General features: G+C 38.0%; 1 protein-coding gene and 1 long non-coding RNA gene across 4 annotated transcripts in view; one reads left to right on the top strand and one right to left on the bottom strand.

Moving 5' to 3' along the window:
- Window positions 1-7,952, bottom strand: part of LOC103697742 (structural maintenance of chromosomes protein 5) — a 40,521-nt gene extending 32,569 nt beyond the window's left edge. The window contains exons 1-4 of one of the 3 annotated variants that reach the window (XR_005511035.1): window positions 7,711-7,952; window positions 7,445-7,622; window positions 7,200-7,353; window positions 340-413 (exon numbers count right to left, since the gene is read on the bottom strand). Coding sequence is in view for 2 of the 3 variants with exons in the window: in XM_039124681.1 (XP_038980609.1) it covers window positions 340-413; window positions 7,200-7,353; window positions 7,445-7,622; window positions 7,711-7,751 (447 nt within the window). In the remaining variant the exon portion in view is untranslated. Of the gene's footprint in view, window positions 1-339; window positions 414-4,559; window positions 4,680-7,199; window positions 7,354-7,444; window positions 7,623-7,710 lie in introns of those variants that run through there. The other 2 variants (XM_039124681.1, XM_039124682.1) reach the window with 2 other exon arrangements.
- Window positions 7,953-12,339: 4,387 nt separating this feature from the next.
- LOC113461383 lies at window positions 12,340-12,913 on the top strand. The gene is made up of 2 exons (XR_003383624.1): window positions 12,340-12,471; window positions 12,585-12,913. It is a non-coding gene; the product is annotated as an uncharacterized LOC113461383 (long non-coding RNA).
- The last annotated feature ends 5,461 nt before the right edge of the window (window positions 12,914-18,374 follow it).

Here is an 18,374-nt window from a genome sequence, read left to right as displayed (position 1 = left end):
AGAAAGAATACAATGAATCTAACACTTCAGGTCTAGATTGAAAAATTTTGAACCAGGCCCCATATGTATAGGCTTAGATTATGCATAAATGTGATCACTCTCAGACCTTGACTTTCACCACTATTTCGGAATAAGTAGATAGACTCTCTATGTATAGATGGAATGTTGCCTTTGAGCTATTAGCATGCCCTTCACATACACAATAGTCCTAAGCAGCTACATGCCAAAGATTTGATATAAACACATTCCTACCAACCAATACCTTGTATGCATATACAAACTAGTGATGCTCCTTATAACTGCAAACTAATTGTGTATAGAACATGTTAAAAAACTCACTTGAGTCAAATTGTTAACTTGGATATTAAACCTTTGAATGATCTCAATAACAGTTCGTTTCGGCACCGCTACACCTGCAAAGAGAACTATCTCATTGATTATTCAGTTTTAAAACATGGAGCTCTCTAATCATGAGGTAATCAAAACATTGTTCAAGGTTCAATAAAACAAAAAACAACCAAACATTGTGAAAACATGAATTAAGAACACTAGCAAAAATCAATCAGATGAAGTTAAATAAAGTTGCTAAACAATATAAAACATTCAAAATATGTACAATCATAAAAATGAAAAAATAGTGAATAATCAAACCACACCTTGCCAACTAAAGGAGCAATCTTGTCAGCAATTTCTAGTTCTACAAAAAGGTTCAAACAAAATGTAATCAAATTGGCACCCATAAATTATTCATTGCCTCCAATTCAATAACTTCAAACATGGTCTACCTGCAATTTCCAGCCAACAGTGACTTATACTACAAAACTATTAATAAGTTAGAGTTATCCATGGATAACTATCATTTATATAATGGATAAATTCAAACATACAATCTGAGAAGTCAAATATAATTTAAACCAGCCAGTCAATTGAACAATTACGTACCTCCGAGGAAAGGAGCCAGAAGAATCATATACTCAAAAGTGGTCAAAGAAATTTGAAAAAAAATCATAGTAGAAACAAGTTAGGGATTAATGAACTTATAACTAGTAGCTATTTCTAGATGGGTTCTACATAATACAGCTGAGTTAGTGTGAAAAGAAATATTCTTCTTAACAAGGTTTCAAGTACCGATTAGTGCAAGCTGGCACCAGATATACCATACCAACCCGATATGAAGGGTATTGTACAACCTAATATAGTACCAATACAGTATGGGGGTTCGGTACAATCCCACATTCATACATGATATAATGGTTATACTGACTCCAGAAGCATACCATGCATTAGGATAGGGACATTATACATGGTATAATGTCGGGGTCTAGTAGTAAGAAAAAACATTGCTTTTTAAAGTTTATAAAAGGAGTTCAGTCTCACGCAGTGAAGAGATCCGTTTAGTAGACGATATGAAATCCCATGAGCGGTTGAAATTGCTAAAGATCAACATAGCCTTTCACAGCACCACTAAAAATTCTATTTCTTTCTCTTGAATTACTAACGATTTTATACTAATGCAGCTCCTTAAGCGTACCCCTATCTGTCTTCTCTGACTTCCGTGTCAGAGCCCAACTGAAAAGCCTACAAAGACTGATGATTTGGCATTATGTGGATGCTAAAGATGGTTACTAGAACATCATCCAAGAAGAAAGAAGGGATCTCAATCATCAAAACACTGTTAAATTATAAATTAAGTCGAAGGAGGATAATTTTGGGCTTTACCACAAGTTGATATGTTAAACATATTCAAATTTTCGATACATTTAAATTTTTCAATAGTGGCAAGAAAATAGGCCATAAATGTATATTTTGATGGCTTTCCTATGTTATTAGAATATGTAAAGAAAAAATCTGCCAAATTTAATTCCTATGTGTAAGGTTTTCCTATACCGAACAAGAGGTATGAAGCATACCATACCGTACCAATTCGGTACCAATACACAGTACGAGGGGGCGTATCGACATTCAGTATACCGAACTACCCCTGTATCGGACCGTATCGATATAGTGATAGTGTGGTGCCGGTACAAAGCCTACTACCGAGACAGCATACCTTGCTTACCTGTCTTGGGCAATGAAATATCTAACAATCTTTACAAGAGATTGTACTTCACGAAGAAAAAATGAAATATAACAAAAAGGCTTGTACTTCAAACCAAGGTTTATTGGACCAGTACCGGAGCTGTACTAGGCTACCAGTACAGTACAATATTAATACATATCGTACCGAGCCAACATGAGATGAAGATGACAAATCGAGAGAAGAGGAGGAAAGAGAGGGAGAAAACACTAACCCTAGTCCTAGAAGGAGAATCGGAGGTGGAGAGAAAAGATGACAGGGAGAAAAGGGAAAGGGAGGGGAGAGAGGGAGGGAGAAAGAGAGAGAGGCCTATGAAGCATCGGCACCAATCGAAGGCGTCAGAGTTGGCGCCGATCGGTGGTGGTGGCATCATCATTGTGTGCCGATGGAGCCTCCGGCATTTGCATGGTGGGGCTTCGAAGCTCCAATCATGGCGGAAGAAGGGAAAGAGGGGGGAGACAAAGAGAGCGAAGGGGTCGGGGGGAGAGAGCAAACCATCCCAACTAGCAGAACCATCACGATTCTTGGCTGGTTCAGCTCGGTACAACCCGAACCACATAGTTCGGGATGGTCTGGCGAACCCTGCTTGAGATACACAATCCATGCTGCTTACACGTAGAACTTAATTCGCTAGTGATGTCAAAAAATTAAGATGAAAAAAATCCAAACAACACTTTTTTGGGGGATAAAAATAATGATTTTTAATATGCAACACAATGAAGATGCTTAATAATAGTCAAGCTGCAAATTTTAAGCAATTGACAATTTACCTCAAAAATAAACACAATAAAGATGCTTAATAATATGCCCTACTAACCCCTTAGATGGAATCTAGAATCCAAAGAACAACCCATCAACACCCCTATAAGGACCCTTGGGAGATAAAAGTTCCAAATTATGTGTTTCGATGAGACATGAGAGAGTCGAGAGACACTTATAAGCATCAACTATAGGAGTAATGCCAAGGATTTCTAGCTTGTAGATGTAATAAATGCATATTTTGTCCTTTTGGTCATTCAACCATCCTAATTGTCATCATGCTTTAAATGAACCATTCAATATCTTAACCTTCACTTCTTTCCCACATCCACCTCCACTCTCTACCTTCCCATACTCTGTGTCTCTTCAAGCTCCTTCTTTTATCTCTTTCTTTTATTCATTTATGTATCCTTAAAGGGATCTCTTACTCTTCCAGTCTCTCTCTTGAAAGTTGAAGATTTCAAGGCTTAGCACATCATGGATTGCATACTATCCTTTTAAGAGAATACAAATTAAATACAATCTCTCTCCAAATCAAGGTTCCCCATCTCGATACCAGACTTGTCCCAGTGGCATACTAGCACGGTGTCAGTACGGTACGGTATGAAATTTTTTTGCGTATCGAGTGTCAGTACGCCATCTGTACCGAGTACCGGTACCGAATCGGTATGGTACGGTATTTTCCATACCACTCAATACGGGCCGGTATGCGTACCTTGCTCCTAATGCATGATATCTACCATCCAAACAATAATAAAGATAATATTAACCCATGGTTATTTACTATTAGTATAATATATTTGCAAAAAAGATGAACATAAGTAGCTAAAACATCCATAAAATCATGGATATGTATTTATTCTACTATACAATAGCAATTCCCATGATGTGCTTGGGTGTGAGGCATGTCATCCATGTTTCCCTACCCCATCTTTCTCTCTTCCGCATGTCCTCACATAGCACCCCTCTTCCAAGTTTCCTCACATTGCAATTCTCCTTTCCCATGGTAACTAGAGCATGCGGCTTTCACTATAACCTCAAAGTTTCATGTCCTTCCTTTAACATTTATCATCATTTTTTGTTTAAATATTGTTTATTAAAAAAATTAAAAATACGTTCTTATTTCATTATGCTCATAGTAGTGGTATTTATTAATTTATTTTTAACAAAAAACACGTGCATCGCATGTGCCACATTCTAGTACAAAGAATTTGAATAGTGAATGGAAGAACTTAGAAATAGAAGAAGCAAAGAAGCATTCTCTAAATTATTATAAATTGGTAGATAGCAATACCCAAATTCATTCACGTAATACGGTTTCATACATTAGAAGTTAATCTCAAGCATTATGCCATACATGGGTCCATAAAACTAATATACCAAGGAATTTTAATATTTTATTAATTTACTCACTATGTTGGTCTTCGTATAACAAAGAGGTGAAATGAAATTGTTCAATGTACAATGGAAAATAAAGGTGTTCATAAGTGCAAATTGGCAGGAGTTCCCATACTCTGAACCAAAACCAGCTGGGTAGGATCAGGGTACATGCTGAACATGGAGTTACCAATCAGATAGAGGGCCAATAACAGTCCCATTTGTAGATTAGTAATTAATACCAATCTCACAAATCTGAACAACCAGAACTAACAGAATAATACCTGACAATGACCAAATCATTCCAACCAAACACAACTGAAATATAGAAAACCAGCTGTCGAACCTGATAGATTCATTTCCAGTAAGATTTGAACTATGCCAAAAGTCTCTTGCCTTCTTTAGAATAGATCAAGTACAGATCAAGCTTGACATCAGTCAGAACCATTTTGGTGATACCTTGGACCTAAGTAAAAGCAAGATTCTACCTTGAGTGGAACATCCTACGATCAAGATGATGAGCAATTAACAAAAAAGTGAAAAACTGTTTAGAATGGATTTGAGTTAGTAAAACACTGAAACACTTAAGCATGCAAAAATTCATTTTATATTTTAGACTTTAAACATTTGTTGAATGCATCCACTAGATATCTAATTTCACACAAGAGAGCTACCATAAATGGGTATCTACAAAGACAGAACAAGAACAAGAGGATGCCTCAACAAATTGCCGAAGATATTGAGAAATATGATAGTCTTTTATATGACAAAAAATGAAAAAGAAAAGGTTAAATTATTGAATGAACTATATCCGACAAGAGGATAGCACCATCAAGGATAAAAGCTTTAATTTTCGATGTCCCTTTCTAATTAAAGCGCTTCTTCAACTGCATTGAACTTTTTATTGCTATGCACCCTAAAATAGAACTAGTTTACATAGTATCAGAATCAAGAATAAATTAATGCTAGTTAAAAGCAAGAAATAGAGTATGCGGTTACCTTTAATGGCACGAGGCTTATGAGATTAAAAAGAATATTTTTTTTTCTTTTATTTATGACAAAGGATCAGTCGCTTTATCAAAAAAAAATCAGACAATCTCTATACTTAAAACCTCCTATTAGCAAGGACCTTAGAATTAAAGACAGAATCCCAGATCATCTCCCAATACAATCCAGTAAGAGTAATCATCTCCCACTACAATCCAATAAGAGTACTCCCTTCAGCTGGTGCACAAGGTACAGAACTAACTAGACCTCCAAACTAGAAAGTCATCGAGCCTTGATGATGCAGTGTGGCCACATGCAGACTATTTACTATCACTAAAAGCTCTTCTGAGACCATTTCCAGATCTATACCCAAGATATATAAAATCTATTTAAAATTATTTAAAAAAAAAAAGAAACTAATCCCCAGCAGCCCTAAATCTATCTTAGAAACACCTCCACTATCTTAGTTCTCAACTAGTCAGTCCCCAACTGACACAATCTTGAGACTAACTTCACTGCACTCATTTTTCAAATTGTCCCTACTAATGGAAACAAGAATTCACCTAAGCATTCGCATCAAATTTACACTAGTTCAGACACCACAAAGTTTAAATGGTGTAATAAATCCTGAATATCTTCCTCCAGATTTTGCCATACCACAATTATCAAGATTTGTCCTAACTCTGTCAAAACATTTTCCAATGAAGACTGGAAGAAGGAAAATAAGAAAGGAGCCTTAAGCATGCATGCATGCATGCACACACATATGTATGTATGTAAAGTCTAAAAAATGGATACAATAACATCAAAAGCCTAATTTTAACTCAATAATCCTTATTTGGCTCACACTCACATGAACATGCACATATATGTATGTGTGTATGTGTATTAAGTCTAGGAAATCGACACAATAACATCAAAAGCCTAATTTTAACTCAAGAGTCCTTATTTGGCTTTTGTATTCTTCTCAGTTATGAGCCTCGCCACTGAAAAAACTAGAGTTCTATCCCCAACAACTAGTCAGTCCTCAACTGACACAATTTTGAGACTTCACTCATTTTTCACATTGTCCCTACTAATGGTAACAAGAATTCACCTAAGCATTCACATCAAATTTACACAAGTTCACACACCACAAAATTTAAATGGTGTAATAAATCCTGAATATCTTCTTCCAGAATGTCATATCACAATTATCAAGCCTTGTCCTAACGCTGTCCAAACATTTTCCAATGAAGACTGAAACAAGAATTCACCTAAGCATTCACATCAAATTTACACTAGTTCAAACACCACAAAGTTTAAATGGTGTAATAAATCCTGAATATATTCTTCCAGATTTGCCATATCACAATTATCAAGCCCTGTCCTAACTCTGTTGAAACATTTTCCAATGACGACTGGAAGAAGGAAAATAAGAAAGACCCTTAAGCGTGCACTCACGCACGTTGTGTGTAAAGTCTAGGAAATGGATACAAAATCATCAAAAGCCTAATTTTAACTCAATTGTATTTATTTGGCTTTTGCATTCTTCTTGGTCCCAAGCCTCACATCTGAAAAAACTAGAGATCCATCCCCAACAATCACCTGATTAAATAATTATATGGCAAACATAACTTGGAGATTTTTCCTCTTTTGCAAAGACATATTCACCATGTCATGCATATGATATATATATAACAAATCTATTCCTTGCTTCATCAACATGGTTGGAGGTCTTTTTTTAGTGTGATAGGAGGTTTTTCAACTATGCTCTCTAAAATAATATTGCAGGCACACTTGTCTCTCTATTCAGAACTGAAAGGTCATAAAGGAAAAACATAGACAGATGGATGGTATATTACTTCAAATAGTAATAACGGTTCATCTAATTACCAATATTTGGTGCACTATGACAACCCATATTGAAAGAAGATTTCTCAAGATACTAGCTTTTCACCATATTACGACCCAGAGAGACATGTAAAGAAAATTTCTTCCGACTGGTGCAAAATCATACCATTGAGAATCCACTCGGACCTGTTCTGAGTGTCAATCTTCCTCGTGATGGTAATCTTCTCCTCCACAACTTCGCCTCTTAGAGATATCTTTATATATCCAGACTCCTCGCCTCGCTTCACAAAGGCCCCAATACTCGAAGCCCTTCCAAGAAGCTGCAGCACAAACCCAATCAGTGAAAAGCCTCGGCAACTCAAAAAAACAAACAAACAAACAATCACCGCAACACCAAAAGAAAGTTCCAACCTGCGGCTCTCCGGCAAGACCTAGGGCAATGGCGCAAACAAGCGAGCTCTTCCCGGAGCCGTTGGGACCGATGACGAGATTAAGGCGGGAGCCGGGCTTGCATTTGAGGTGATCATAGGTCATGAAGTTGTGGATCTCAATCTCCACTATATTCCCCGCCAGATAATCATCTTCCCCTCTAAAAAACAAGTTTTTCCTCAGATTAATCACAAGAGAATCCATTCAACGAGAGAAGAGAGGGAGAGAGATTGGAGGGTGAGGAGTACCGCAGGTTGAGCTTGGGGCGTTTGGCGGCACGAGAGGCCATTGCCGGCGCCGGAGAAGAAGCGGCGGCCTCCTCCTCCTCCTCCGAGGAAAGCCCTAATGGACGGAGCTTCAGCGGCAAGCACTGCAGCGAAGCGGGGGAACCTAGGGTTTGGAAGAGTGGAGGAAGAGAAGAGGCGCGAACGCGCCAATACAGAGGTTCTTCGGGCGATCTTTGGGAATATCCGAATATATTCCGCGTTCCGCTGTTGCTGTGCGGTTCCCATTAAAGAAATCTATATAAATAATGGACCTGGTTGATCTCATAGGGCGCAATTAGGGTGGGTTCAACATGGGTTGACACTTTGAAGGCGGGAAATCTCCCTGTAGATATAAATCCAAAACCAATTTCTATGTTAAAACTTCCAATCATAGTGTGCATGTATAGCAGGACTTTCAATGGAAGCTAACTCGACTCAATCTAAATTATATCTCGGTTGAAAGTTGCAAAGGCAGGTCAATTTTTGTTTTTAGTTATTCGATTCAATGTTTTGGTAGGTTAAGGTCACACACCGACCTAAGCACATGCCAAGAACATGACAACCTGCCACACACATGTTGGGCTCGGCCCACGCACATCGATGGCCGCAACCTATCAAATAAATAATTAATAATTGAAATTTCTAAAGCTCACATAATTTACAAGACTTATTAGGCCAAATTTCAAAACATCAATTTACATATCCAATTGAAACTATATCTCAACCAATATAATCACTTGCATAATTTTAAGAGGTTCATATATATATATAACAATATCAAACTATTTCAAACAAAATTATATAGGTTGGCTTCATACAAGTAAATCTAAAGTCTCACTCTAATCTTACAATCTAATTTCTACATATTCCCTCATATGCCTTGGGCTGTGTAAAAATATAGAAATCAAAAGAGTGAGCTGATAGCCCAATAAGATCTAGCAAATATAAATCTATATTGAGTGCATTATGCAAAATAGCTTATCTAACAATATAGTATTTCAATAATCAAAATTGTTAATTCCAAAGCAATACAAATATATCATTTTTTTAAATCAATAATTCAAATATGATTCCAAAAAGTATTTCAAAAGCCAATATCAAAGCCAAAGTTACTTATTCCAATATTATCAATAAATATCTTGCCTTTATTGTCTAAAATAATTTTTTGACTCTCGCCACATATCATCCACGTGACCGGGTCCAAATTATTGCACTTAACTCTTGCAAAGTAGATCTAAAGTATCATATTTAACCTCAATAGAGCAGGTCCAACGTAACGTGTTTAACCTCTGGTAGGTAGGTACAAGCTACTAAGGTTTCGAAACTGCCAATTTATAATCCTTATTTTTTTTTTTTTGGTACAACGACTGCTCGCGCTACTTTGGCATGCGCGCAGCCAGCAGAGTCAATTTATAACCCTTATTGGCATAGTCCAAAATGTAGTAAGCTTGAGAGTCAAATCAACACATACAAAATTCACTTATTTAGTCCCACATTAGCTATATACTGAAAAAATATTGGGTACTTACACATAGCTAAGAAGCCTAAATAAGACTTTCTAGTTAGCCTTTTTGGATGATATCCTGGGTTATTATAATAATATCAGAGCGGACCTAGCTTAGGATATAAATGGTCTAGAGGTACTGCAACATGAGTTTGTTAGGACTGACCACAGGCTAAACATGACGTTTGTCATTGGATTTAAATAGATTTAGACCTTTGGCCCGGAGAAGATGTCATATATTAAATGGGAAAGAATATGTGAAGACGATGGGTATGTGTTAGTTACATACAATAGATTTTAGATACTTATATATAGTCAAGGAATCCAAATAATATGTTATGATCAACCTTTTGGGTGAGATCCTAGGTTGTTGCAGACAAAGTAATATATGACTCAATATGATATCTCAAGATTCTCAAATTGAATGCTTTTGTATGAGTTTTTTTAGTCCAAAATATGCAAAGTGTTATATATTCAATTGTAAATAACTCTAATTTATTTATAGCATTACATTATGAATATGTTTAACATGATGTGATTGTTAAAATATATTCAAGTACGAATCTTGAAACTAGACTCGGTAAACTTATTTGATTTACTTTGTATTTGGTTGCACTTGAAAGCAGTGTCCGAATAAAAATTGATATTATAATATAGGAAAAATATATAAATATATATCATTTATTAAATCATATTTTATATATCAAAGAAATCAATTTCATGATATGCATGTGCTTCATGGCAGAAATTAGTGGATTTATGGTAAGTTCTTCACTATGGAAGAGTTTTGTATTCAAGTTTGCACAAATATGATTCGAGCTTGTTGTTTCTTTTGTTCTTCTTTTTTCATTATGACTGGGTTTGGTAAAAACGGCATTTTAAATTTGAATAAAATCCTTTTTTCTTGAAATTTTTTTTATTAGCATGACAGAAAAAATTTTCTTCAAGAAACTCTTGGCCATTATCCGGTCGTTCATCAAGTATTGGATAAGAACAACATATCTTTTGGTTCTAGCTACTGGATCAAAACAGCATACCCATTATTTGTTATATGGTCGTAACCAATATGATCATAGTATTTTCTTTTTATTTTAGAAATAGAATGATTTTGTGAGTGTAGCCATCAAACAGAATGCTCCTATAGCTGTAACTATATGGCTTGTACACCTTATATATTTGTCATTAGAAATGATAATGTAAAATAGCCAAATAATTTATTTCACTTCTTCACATAGTATTAGAGCAAACCACCCAGCCCACCTCCCACCTTCTTTCTCCTCTATCATTCTCTCTTGCTCACATCAATGCCATCCCACTTCTCACTTTCTTTCTTGCCAAACACTTCCATCCTCGTGCGTCAATCCTTCTCCTCTATCATTCTTCCTTGCTCACACCTATAACCTCCTCACCCCTCCCCACTGCCCACCCAACCAACCTCCTACCTTCTTTCTCCTCTATCATTGTCCCTTATGCCCATGCCATCCCACCTCTCACCCCCTTTCTTGCCAAATGCTTCTATCCCCGTGCATCAATTCTTCTCCCTCGGTCACACCCATGACCTCCTCACCCCTCCCCACTATTGTTGCTGGAAATCGGACCGGAGGTGATCACAAACCAGAAGAAGGAGCTTCTACCACAAGCGGTAGCGGACGGCTGTCTTCGGCAGACCTGCAAAAAGTCCAGGCCGGAGGATCCGGCAAAGACCCTCCGATGCTTAAGTCAGAGAGGATTTGTAGATATTTTAATAGAGAAATCTTTTTGTCGAGGGAGAGAAGTCCCTCTCTCCCCAGAGTTCTCCCCTCTTTATAGGAGGGGGTGTGGCGGTTATTCATAATCGGATGTGATTGCACAAATCTTGGGTTAAATAAATTACCTTAGATAGCATGGAATTTCAGGCTAGCTGGCAATCAGTTGAGATTGCAAAGATTCAAATTTGACAGCTGTTGTGGCGGAGACTACGGGATTTGATCCCGGATATGGAGGATTTGGTGACTCCTTTAGGCAGACGCTCCGATTTAGAGACCGACTTGACTTTCGCTAGAGTTGGAGTTGGTCTCAGCTTCTGACTAGGTCTTCCTTGGCCTCGAGGTCAATCAAACTTTGCTTAGCCGAGACCAAGATTACGCCCGCGGAGACCATGCTTACCGAGATCACGTTTGCCGAGGCTAGGCTTACTGTCGGATTTGGATGTTTTAACCCTATGCATTGGGTGATCCACTTTTCCCCCTATCACCCACTACCTCCAACCACAGCATCTCCTTGCTTACGCCCACTTCCGCCTTCCTCCTCGCTTGGCTTTCTCCACTTTTTTCCATTCCTTTTTTGCTGCAAGTCACGATGGTAGTTACTTCTCCTAGCATCACGGCGGCTCCATCATCACTATCCATCTTGAAATCGAGCACCAAGATCTGCGGACGCTAGCGCCCTCCATGATATCACTCTCTTCTTTTGTGTGCTCACTCGAGATCACTTGATCATAGAAGCGTCCCCATCTTCTGCACTTTCCGATCTTCTGCATGATCACGAACCAACCCCAAACAAGATGACATGATCTCCTGCACTTTCCTTATCTGTATTACCATGCGGTTCTCTCCTGTTTCAAGGCACAACTGGAGCCCTTCATCAACACAGCACTAACACTAAGACACGTTGTCCCGTCCCCTCTTGATAGGCCTGTTAACGAGCCGAGCTGCTCGGGCTCGGCTTGGGCTTGGCTCGTTAGTCAACGAGTCCGAGTCCGAGCCCAAAATGAGGCCCGTTTAAATTCGAGCTGAAGCCCAAGTTCGAGCTTGAATAGCTCACGAGCCTAAGCAGAGCCCATGACCTAGCAAAACCAAATGAGTTCGGGATCCGACGGCTGAGATCACTCCCAAACCCTGCATCCGACGGTTGGCCCAACGCCCTCCTCTCCAACCGTCCTCCTCAGTCCTCCCTCGACTTGCTGCGGTGCTGCCCTAGCTTCTTCTTCCCCAGTCCCCACCTCCTTCTCCTTCTGCCCTAGCTTTCGCTCTCCCCTTCCTTTCCGGCGGGGGCGACGACTGCCACACCGCCTCTTGAAAGGGGTAATAGGAGAGAAGAGCACCAGAGAATATTTGGGATCACGATTACTCGCCAATCTCAAAGAGTGAACTTCATGACCTTCTAAGCAAGCCATCACTGAGCGGGATTCCATTGCTGGTCCTTGGAAATAAAATTGATAAGCCTGAAGCTCTGTCTAAGTAAGGTTTGACTGAGGAGATGTAAGTAACTAAAATTTACTAACCCAATAATATGGTTTTTCCTAAGGATGATATAAAACAAATTGATCAATACAAGCTGCTGTGTTTGTTAATCAACATTTTCTGCATTGCAGGGGCCTAAAGTCTATCACTGACATAGAAGTTTGGTGTTTCATGATCTCATGCAAGAACTCAACCAACATTGATCTGTAATAGATTGGCTTGTGAAGCACTCGAAATCCAAAAACTGAGGATATAGCCTTGTGGTGCTAGATTTTTCTTATTTTCTATGGGTATTGAGGTGTTATGAGTGGGATGATTCCTGGGGTTTGTGCAAAACACTTCATTATATCGAAACTTGGTGACTTGTGCTTTGCGTCCTTGTAGTGATTTGTGTGAAAATATATCTATCTTTGCATTTAGACAATAAACAATAAATGATTTCAATTGTTTTCTGAAGAAATTAATTCTGAATGGATTCATTCATGCTGCTAGGGATGCAGATACATGCATATATAATCTTTTGGAAAGCCATATATGATGCTGAGTTGCTCGTGCACAAAGATAATATTGGATCCTGTTATCGAGCCCGAGCCGTAATTGAAATAAGCTTTACGAGCTCGAGCCCGAGCTTTTGCTTGGCAAGCAAGCTCGAGCTCGAGCCCAATATAGAGCTCGGTACTGACCCGAGCTCAAGCTTTTGTGAAACGAGCCGAGCTCTGAGCCCAATATAGGCTCAGCTCGGCTCGTTAACGGGCCTACCTTTTGAGTCATACAACAACTTGATAGGGCTTGACATTGTTGCCCATGCCAAAAAAAAGGTGCCATCTTTTTTAGGTTTGGCTTTATTTCAATATGGCCAACCTCTCTTACAACAAATCTCCTACCGACCAAGCCGACGTTCCATTTTTCCTACACTCCTTTAACAACCGAGGAACAATTTTGGTCGGCAATCTCCTCAATGTTGATAATTTTCCGACTTAGTGTCATACAATGGAGATGGCCAAAAGCCAAGAATAAAACAGGCTTTGTTGATGGTTCTCTTTCCAAGTTTGTGTTTGTCGATCCTCTATTGCATGCTGAACATGCCAATAATATGGTCCTTTTATCGCTTCTCAACATAGTTCACAAGAATCTTGTTGCATCAGTACTTTATGCTGACTCCGCAGCTGATGTCCGGAAGGAACTGCATGCTAGGTACTTACCTAGCAATGGCCCTCATATCTTCATGCTCGAATGTGCTATTGCCATCCATCAACAAAATTCTGGTTGTCTCAAAATACTACAACTTACTCAGAAGTTATTGGGACAAGTTGGCCACCTAAACCCCCTTCCTATATGTCAATGCAATTCTTCCAAGTGGATTTCCAATCACCTGAATCAACAACAATTGATGCAATTTTGATGGGCTTGAATGACACATATGCCAATATCCACAACCAAATACTTCTCATGGACCCTCTTCTTTCTTTAGACCGTTCCTATTCTCTTATGCTACAAGATGAAACCCAATATGTCATTCAAGTGACATGATCACCTACTGATACTGCTACTTTTCCAGCCATTTCTACACCAATGGGTTTGGCCCACCCCGATCCTTCTTCTGCTGCAAGTGCTGGTAGCTCTCAGTCAAATATTCAGAAGGGACATAGTAGGGAGTGTTGCACACATTGTAATATCCTTAGTCACTCCAAGGACGTATGCTACCGACTCTACAGCTTCCCACCCAACTACAAGCCCAAATGTCTAGCAGAAGCCTAAGTCTATTGATCGTCAGCACTCAACGAACCATATTTATTCTCAAACATTAACTCTAGTACAATACCAACAGCTTCTGTGTCTTCTTAATGAGGTTAACAAACCATCTCCACTCTAGGCCAATTTTGCAAGTAACTCTTTATGTTTTATTTCCTCTACATGATCGTCCTCTTGGATTATCGATACAGTTGCAACTGATCATATGGTCTCCAACCCCCACCTCTTGCCCTCCATTGAAATATCTTCCACCACCTCACATATCACCCTCCCTAATGGCAATATTGTACCGGCTTAATGCACCAAAACAGCACATTTCACCGCTCATTTTACCCTAAAAGATGGTTTTTGTGTTCTTAGCTTTCACTATAATTTTTTATTCGTTCACAAGCTTATACATAAGTTGCATTGTTCTGTCTTTTTTTCTCTAACCATTGTATTTTTTTAGGACCACTTGACTGGGAAGGTGATTGACCAGGGCCGTGAACGTGGTGGTTTATATGTCCTTGATAGCGACTATGCACATGCATCCTTTCTAGCATCTACATCGTTTGATTTATGGCATTGGCATCTTAGATAAACCTCTCATGAGCGGCTACATAAAGTGCACCGCTCTTTCCTTTTCTTCCAATAATGATAATATTATTTGTCATAATTGTCCAAAAGCTAAACAAACTTGTTCGCCGTTCTCTAATAGATCCTTTTGAATTGCTACACTATGATCATTGGTATAGTTATTCCACTGTGTCAACTAATGGCACTCATTTTTTTCTTAACCATTATTGCATAACGATACCACAGCAAAATAGGGTCGTTGAATGCAAACATCGGTATTTACTTGATGTTGTGCATGGTCTTCGCTTTCAAGTATGTCTCTCTCTCTCCTTTAGGGTGACTACATTCTTGATGTTGCTTATTTATTTTATTGCTTGCTTATACCTTCTTCAAGGCCGTACCCCTTTGAACTACTTCATAATTGTCCACCTTCCTATGAACATATCCGGATATTTGGATGCCTTTGTTTTGCTTCTATTGGTCGTTTAGTCACCAATAAATTTGCTCCAAGAGCCAAGAAGTACATTTTTTTTAGAAAATCCTAATGGCCCAAAGGGTTATCATCTTTATGATCTTGAGAGCACTAAACTTACTTTACCAACATGGATGTTATCTTTCATAAATTTTATTTTTTTTCTTTCTCTTCCAGCCCCACCATTTTCCTCTTCACATGTACTTCCCCGTCCTATTCCTAATTTCTCAACCCCTAATGCAGCACAAGAGGAACCTCATGATGATAGGACTATACAAACGTATGTTATACCTTCTACCTCCAATATACCAAAACTGAACATAGGTTCTGTATGTTCACCATCTAACCCTGCACTCATATCAGCAACCACTAACCTCAATACTATCTCTTTAGATAACTCAGCTCCCACATCTTCTCGACCTCCATTATGTCGCTCTGATAGGCCCAAGAAAATGCTTGTTGATCTCAACGATTTTTATTATGATGCGGTTTTAGCCAAGTAATAGTCTTTCACCTTATTTACTTCCATCACCCATCACCTTATCTCCTATCACTTTACTTATGACCACTTTTCCAGCAAACACAAAGCTTTCCTTACCTCTATATCTAGTGAGACCGAGCCAACTTGTTTCACCCAAGCCAATAAACAATCCAAATGGAGGGAAGCCATGGTAGCATAAATCTAAGCTCTAGAGGCCAATAATACATGAACAATGACTAATTTAACCCTGGCAAAAAAACCATTGGCTGCAAATAGATCTACAAGATCAAATATCGCTCTGTTGGCAATATTGAGAGATACAAAGCTAGCTTTGTTGCAAAGGATTTCACACAAACTGAGGGCCTTGATAATATTGAGACTTTCGCACCTGTTGCCAAATTTATCCTAGTTTGTTGCTTACTAATGATTGCTTCAGTTAAAGGCTGGCTTTACATGTGTTGAACGTTAATAATGCTTTCCTTCATGGGGATCTAGATGAGGAAGTTTATATGAGAATTTTTTTTAGATTTGCCAAACAAGATGATTCACGAGTTTACCGCCTTCATAAGTCATTTTATGGGCTCAAGTAGGCCTCTCGCAACTGGTGCCAAATTCTCATCTGTGCTTCTCACTCCTGGTTTTTTCCAATCCATGGTTGACTACTTACTCTTCACTTCTACAATGAATACCCTCTTTGCTGATGTTCTTGTATATGTGGACAATAGTATCATAATCGGTGATGATTCCCTTGTCATTATTTTTGTTAAAAGGCTCATTGATTCTAAATTTCATATAAAGGACTTAGGACCTTTAAAATATTTTCTTGGGATCGAAGTTGCCCGATTTGCTCAAGGTATTTATCTCTCCCAATGCAAATATGCATTGGAAATTTTAGCTAATGTGGGTGCTCTTAGTTGCCATCCATGTGATTCACCTATGGAGCCCAATCTCATACTACTTCTAGATGATAACACTGTTTTTGATGATCCTTCTTGTTACCGAGGACTTGTAGGCTGCTTACTTTATCTTTCCACCATAAGACCAGACATTCTGACATTCTTCATCTTGCCAATATTCTCAACCAATTAATGCATGCCTCATGTTAGTCTCACTAGGAAGCTGCACTTTAGTGGTTGGCTACATCAAATCATCACCAAAAGCAGGTCATTTCTTCTCTTCTTCTAGCTCATTATTTCCTTTTGCTTATTCAGACTTAGATTGGGTTCGTTGTCCAACTTCTCAAAGATCAATTATAGGATATTTCCTTGGCACCAATCCTACATCATAGAATCCAAGAAACAAGATACTGTTTCTTGCTCATCTGCTAAAGTAGAATATTGAGCTATGACATCTGCTGCATGTGAAATTCAATAGTTAAATTACTTGGTTGATGATTTGCAAGTCCCTCGACATACAACCACTCTTTTTTTGTGCCATCAAATCGGCTTTACATGTTGCATGCAATTCTGTCTTTTATGAGCCCACCAAGCACATCGAACTTGATTGCCATTTTATCCATGAGAAGATCTAACATCATCTCATCAAGACTGCTCATTTTCGATCCAATCAGCAGATTGCACATTTATTCGCCAAGAGCAGTTCCAATATTTAATTATCTAGTTGATTTGTGATCTCCAGGCTCCAACTTGAGGGAGGCGTCTTGGTCATTATCTGGACGTTCATCAAGTATTAATTAAGAACAACATATCTCTCGGTCGTAACTACAACATTAGAACACAATATCCATCGTTTGTTATATGGATGTAACCAATATGATCATAACATTTTTCTATCTTAGAAACTACATAATTTTGTAGCGTAAGTATCGAACAGAATGCTTTGCAACTGCATGGCTTGTACAACCTATATATACTTATCATTGGAAATGATAATATAATGTAGCCGAATATTTTATTTCACTTCTTCACAGAAATTGAAACTATTTAATCATTACTTTTTATATCTCAAAATGAAGTGTGTTGCAATGCTATATTCTAATTAATAATAATTATCATTTTTTAATTTAGAGAGAATTTAGCATGATGTTTATCTATTACTATATTGTAGATTTTTATAATAAAACTTTGAAATGTATGTTTATTTGTCTTTGCTTATGTCTTTCTAATTACTAGACTTTTTTTCTTCAAGCTGTGGCTTGTTAAAAAAAAACATCTAGTATGGTGTCTACTCAAGCTCCCTTTCATTATTTTCTTAAAGAAAATTAAGATTGCAGTTGACTCTTTGTCATGATTTAAGCATTTATTTTTCTATATACTTGGATACTAGCCATACTAATTATATATTTTGGATCATTTTTAAATTTTTCATGTTCACCCACTAGTCGCACTTATCAAGTGTCTTTTCATGATAATTAGAATCAAAGAATCATACTTCTTCCCTATGAGGCAGGAATACATGGTCTCAATTAAGATAAACATTAAAACTGCATACTTTTAAATCATTGAACTAATAGTTTTCTTTATTTATTTATTACATTGACATGAAAGTTAATAGATATCTCGTTATAAACTCATTTTATGATGCACAAATCTGAGCAAAGGAAAATACTAAAATAATGACTATAAATATCCAAACTAAATTCGATTAGGTACGAGGGTAATAAATGCAGATTTGACAAATCTCCTGAAGCTAGGCTCGGGA

Source organism: Phoenix dactylifera, chromosome 3 (assembly GCF_009389715.1).
Source record: "Phoenix dactylifera cultivar Barhee BC4 chromosome 3, palm_55x_up_171113_PBpolish2nd_filt_p, whole genome shotgun sequence".
Classification (NCBI taxonomy): Eukaryota; Viridiplantae; Streptophyta; class Magnoliopsida; order Arecales; family Arecaceae; genus Phoenix; species Phoenix dactylifera.
Note: the sequence above shows the minus strand (reverse complement) of the source record. Positions and strands in the feature narration are given on the sequence as shown.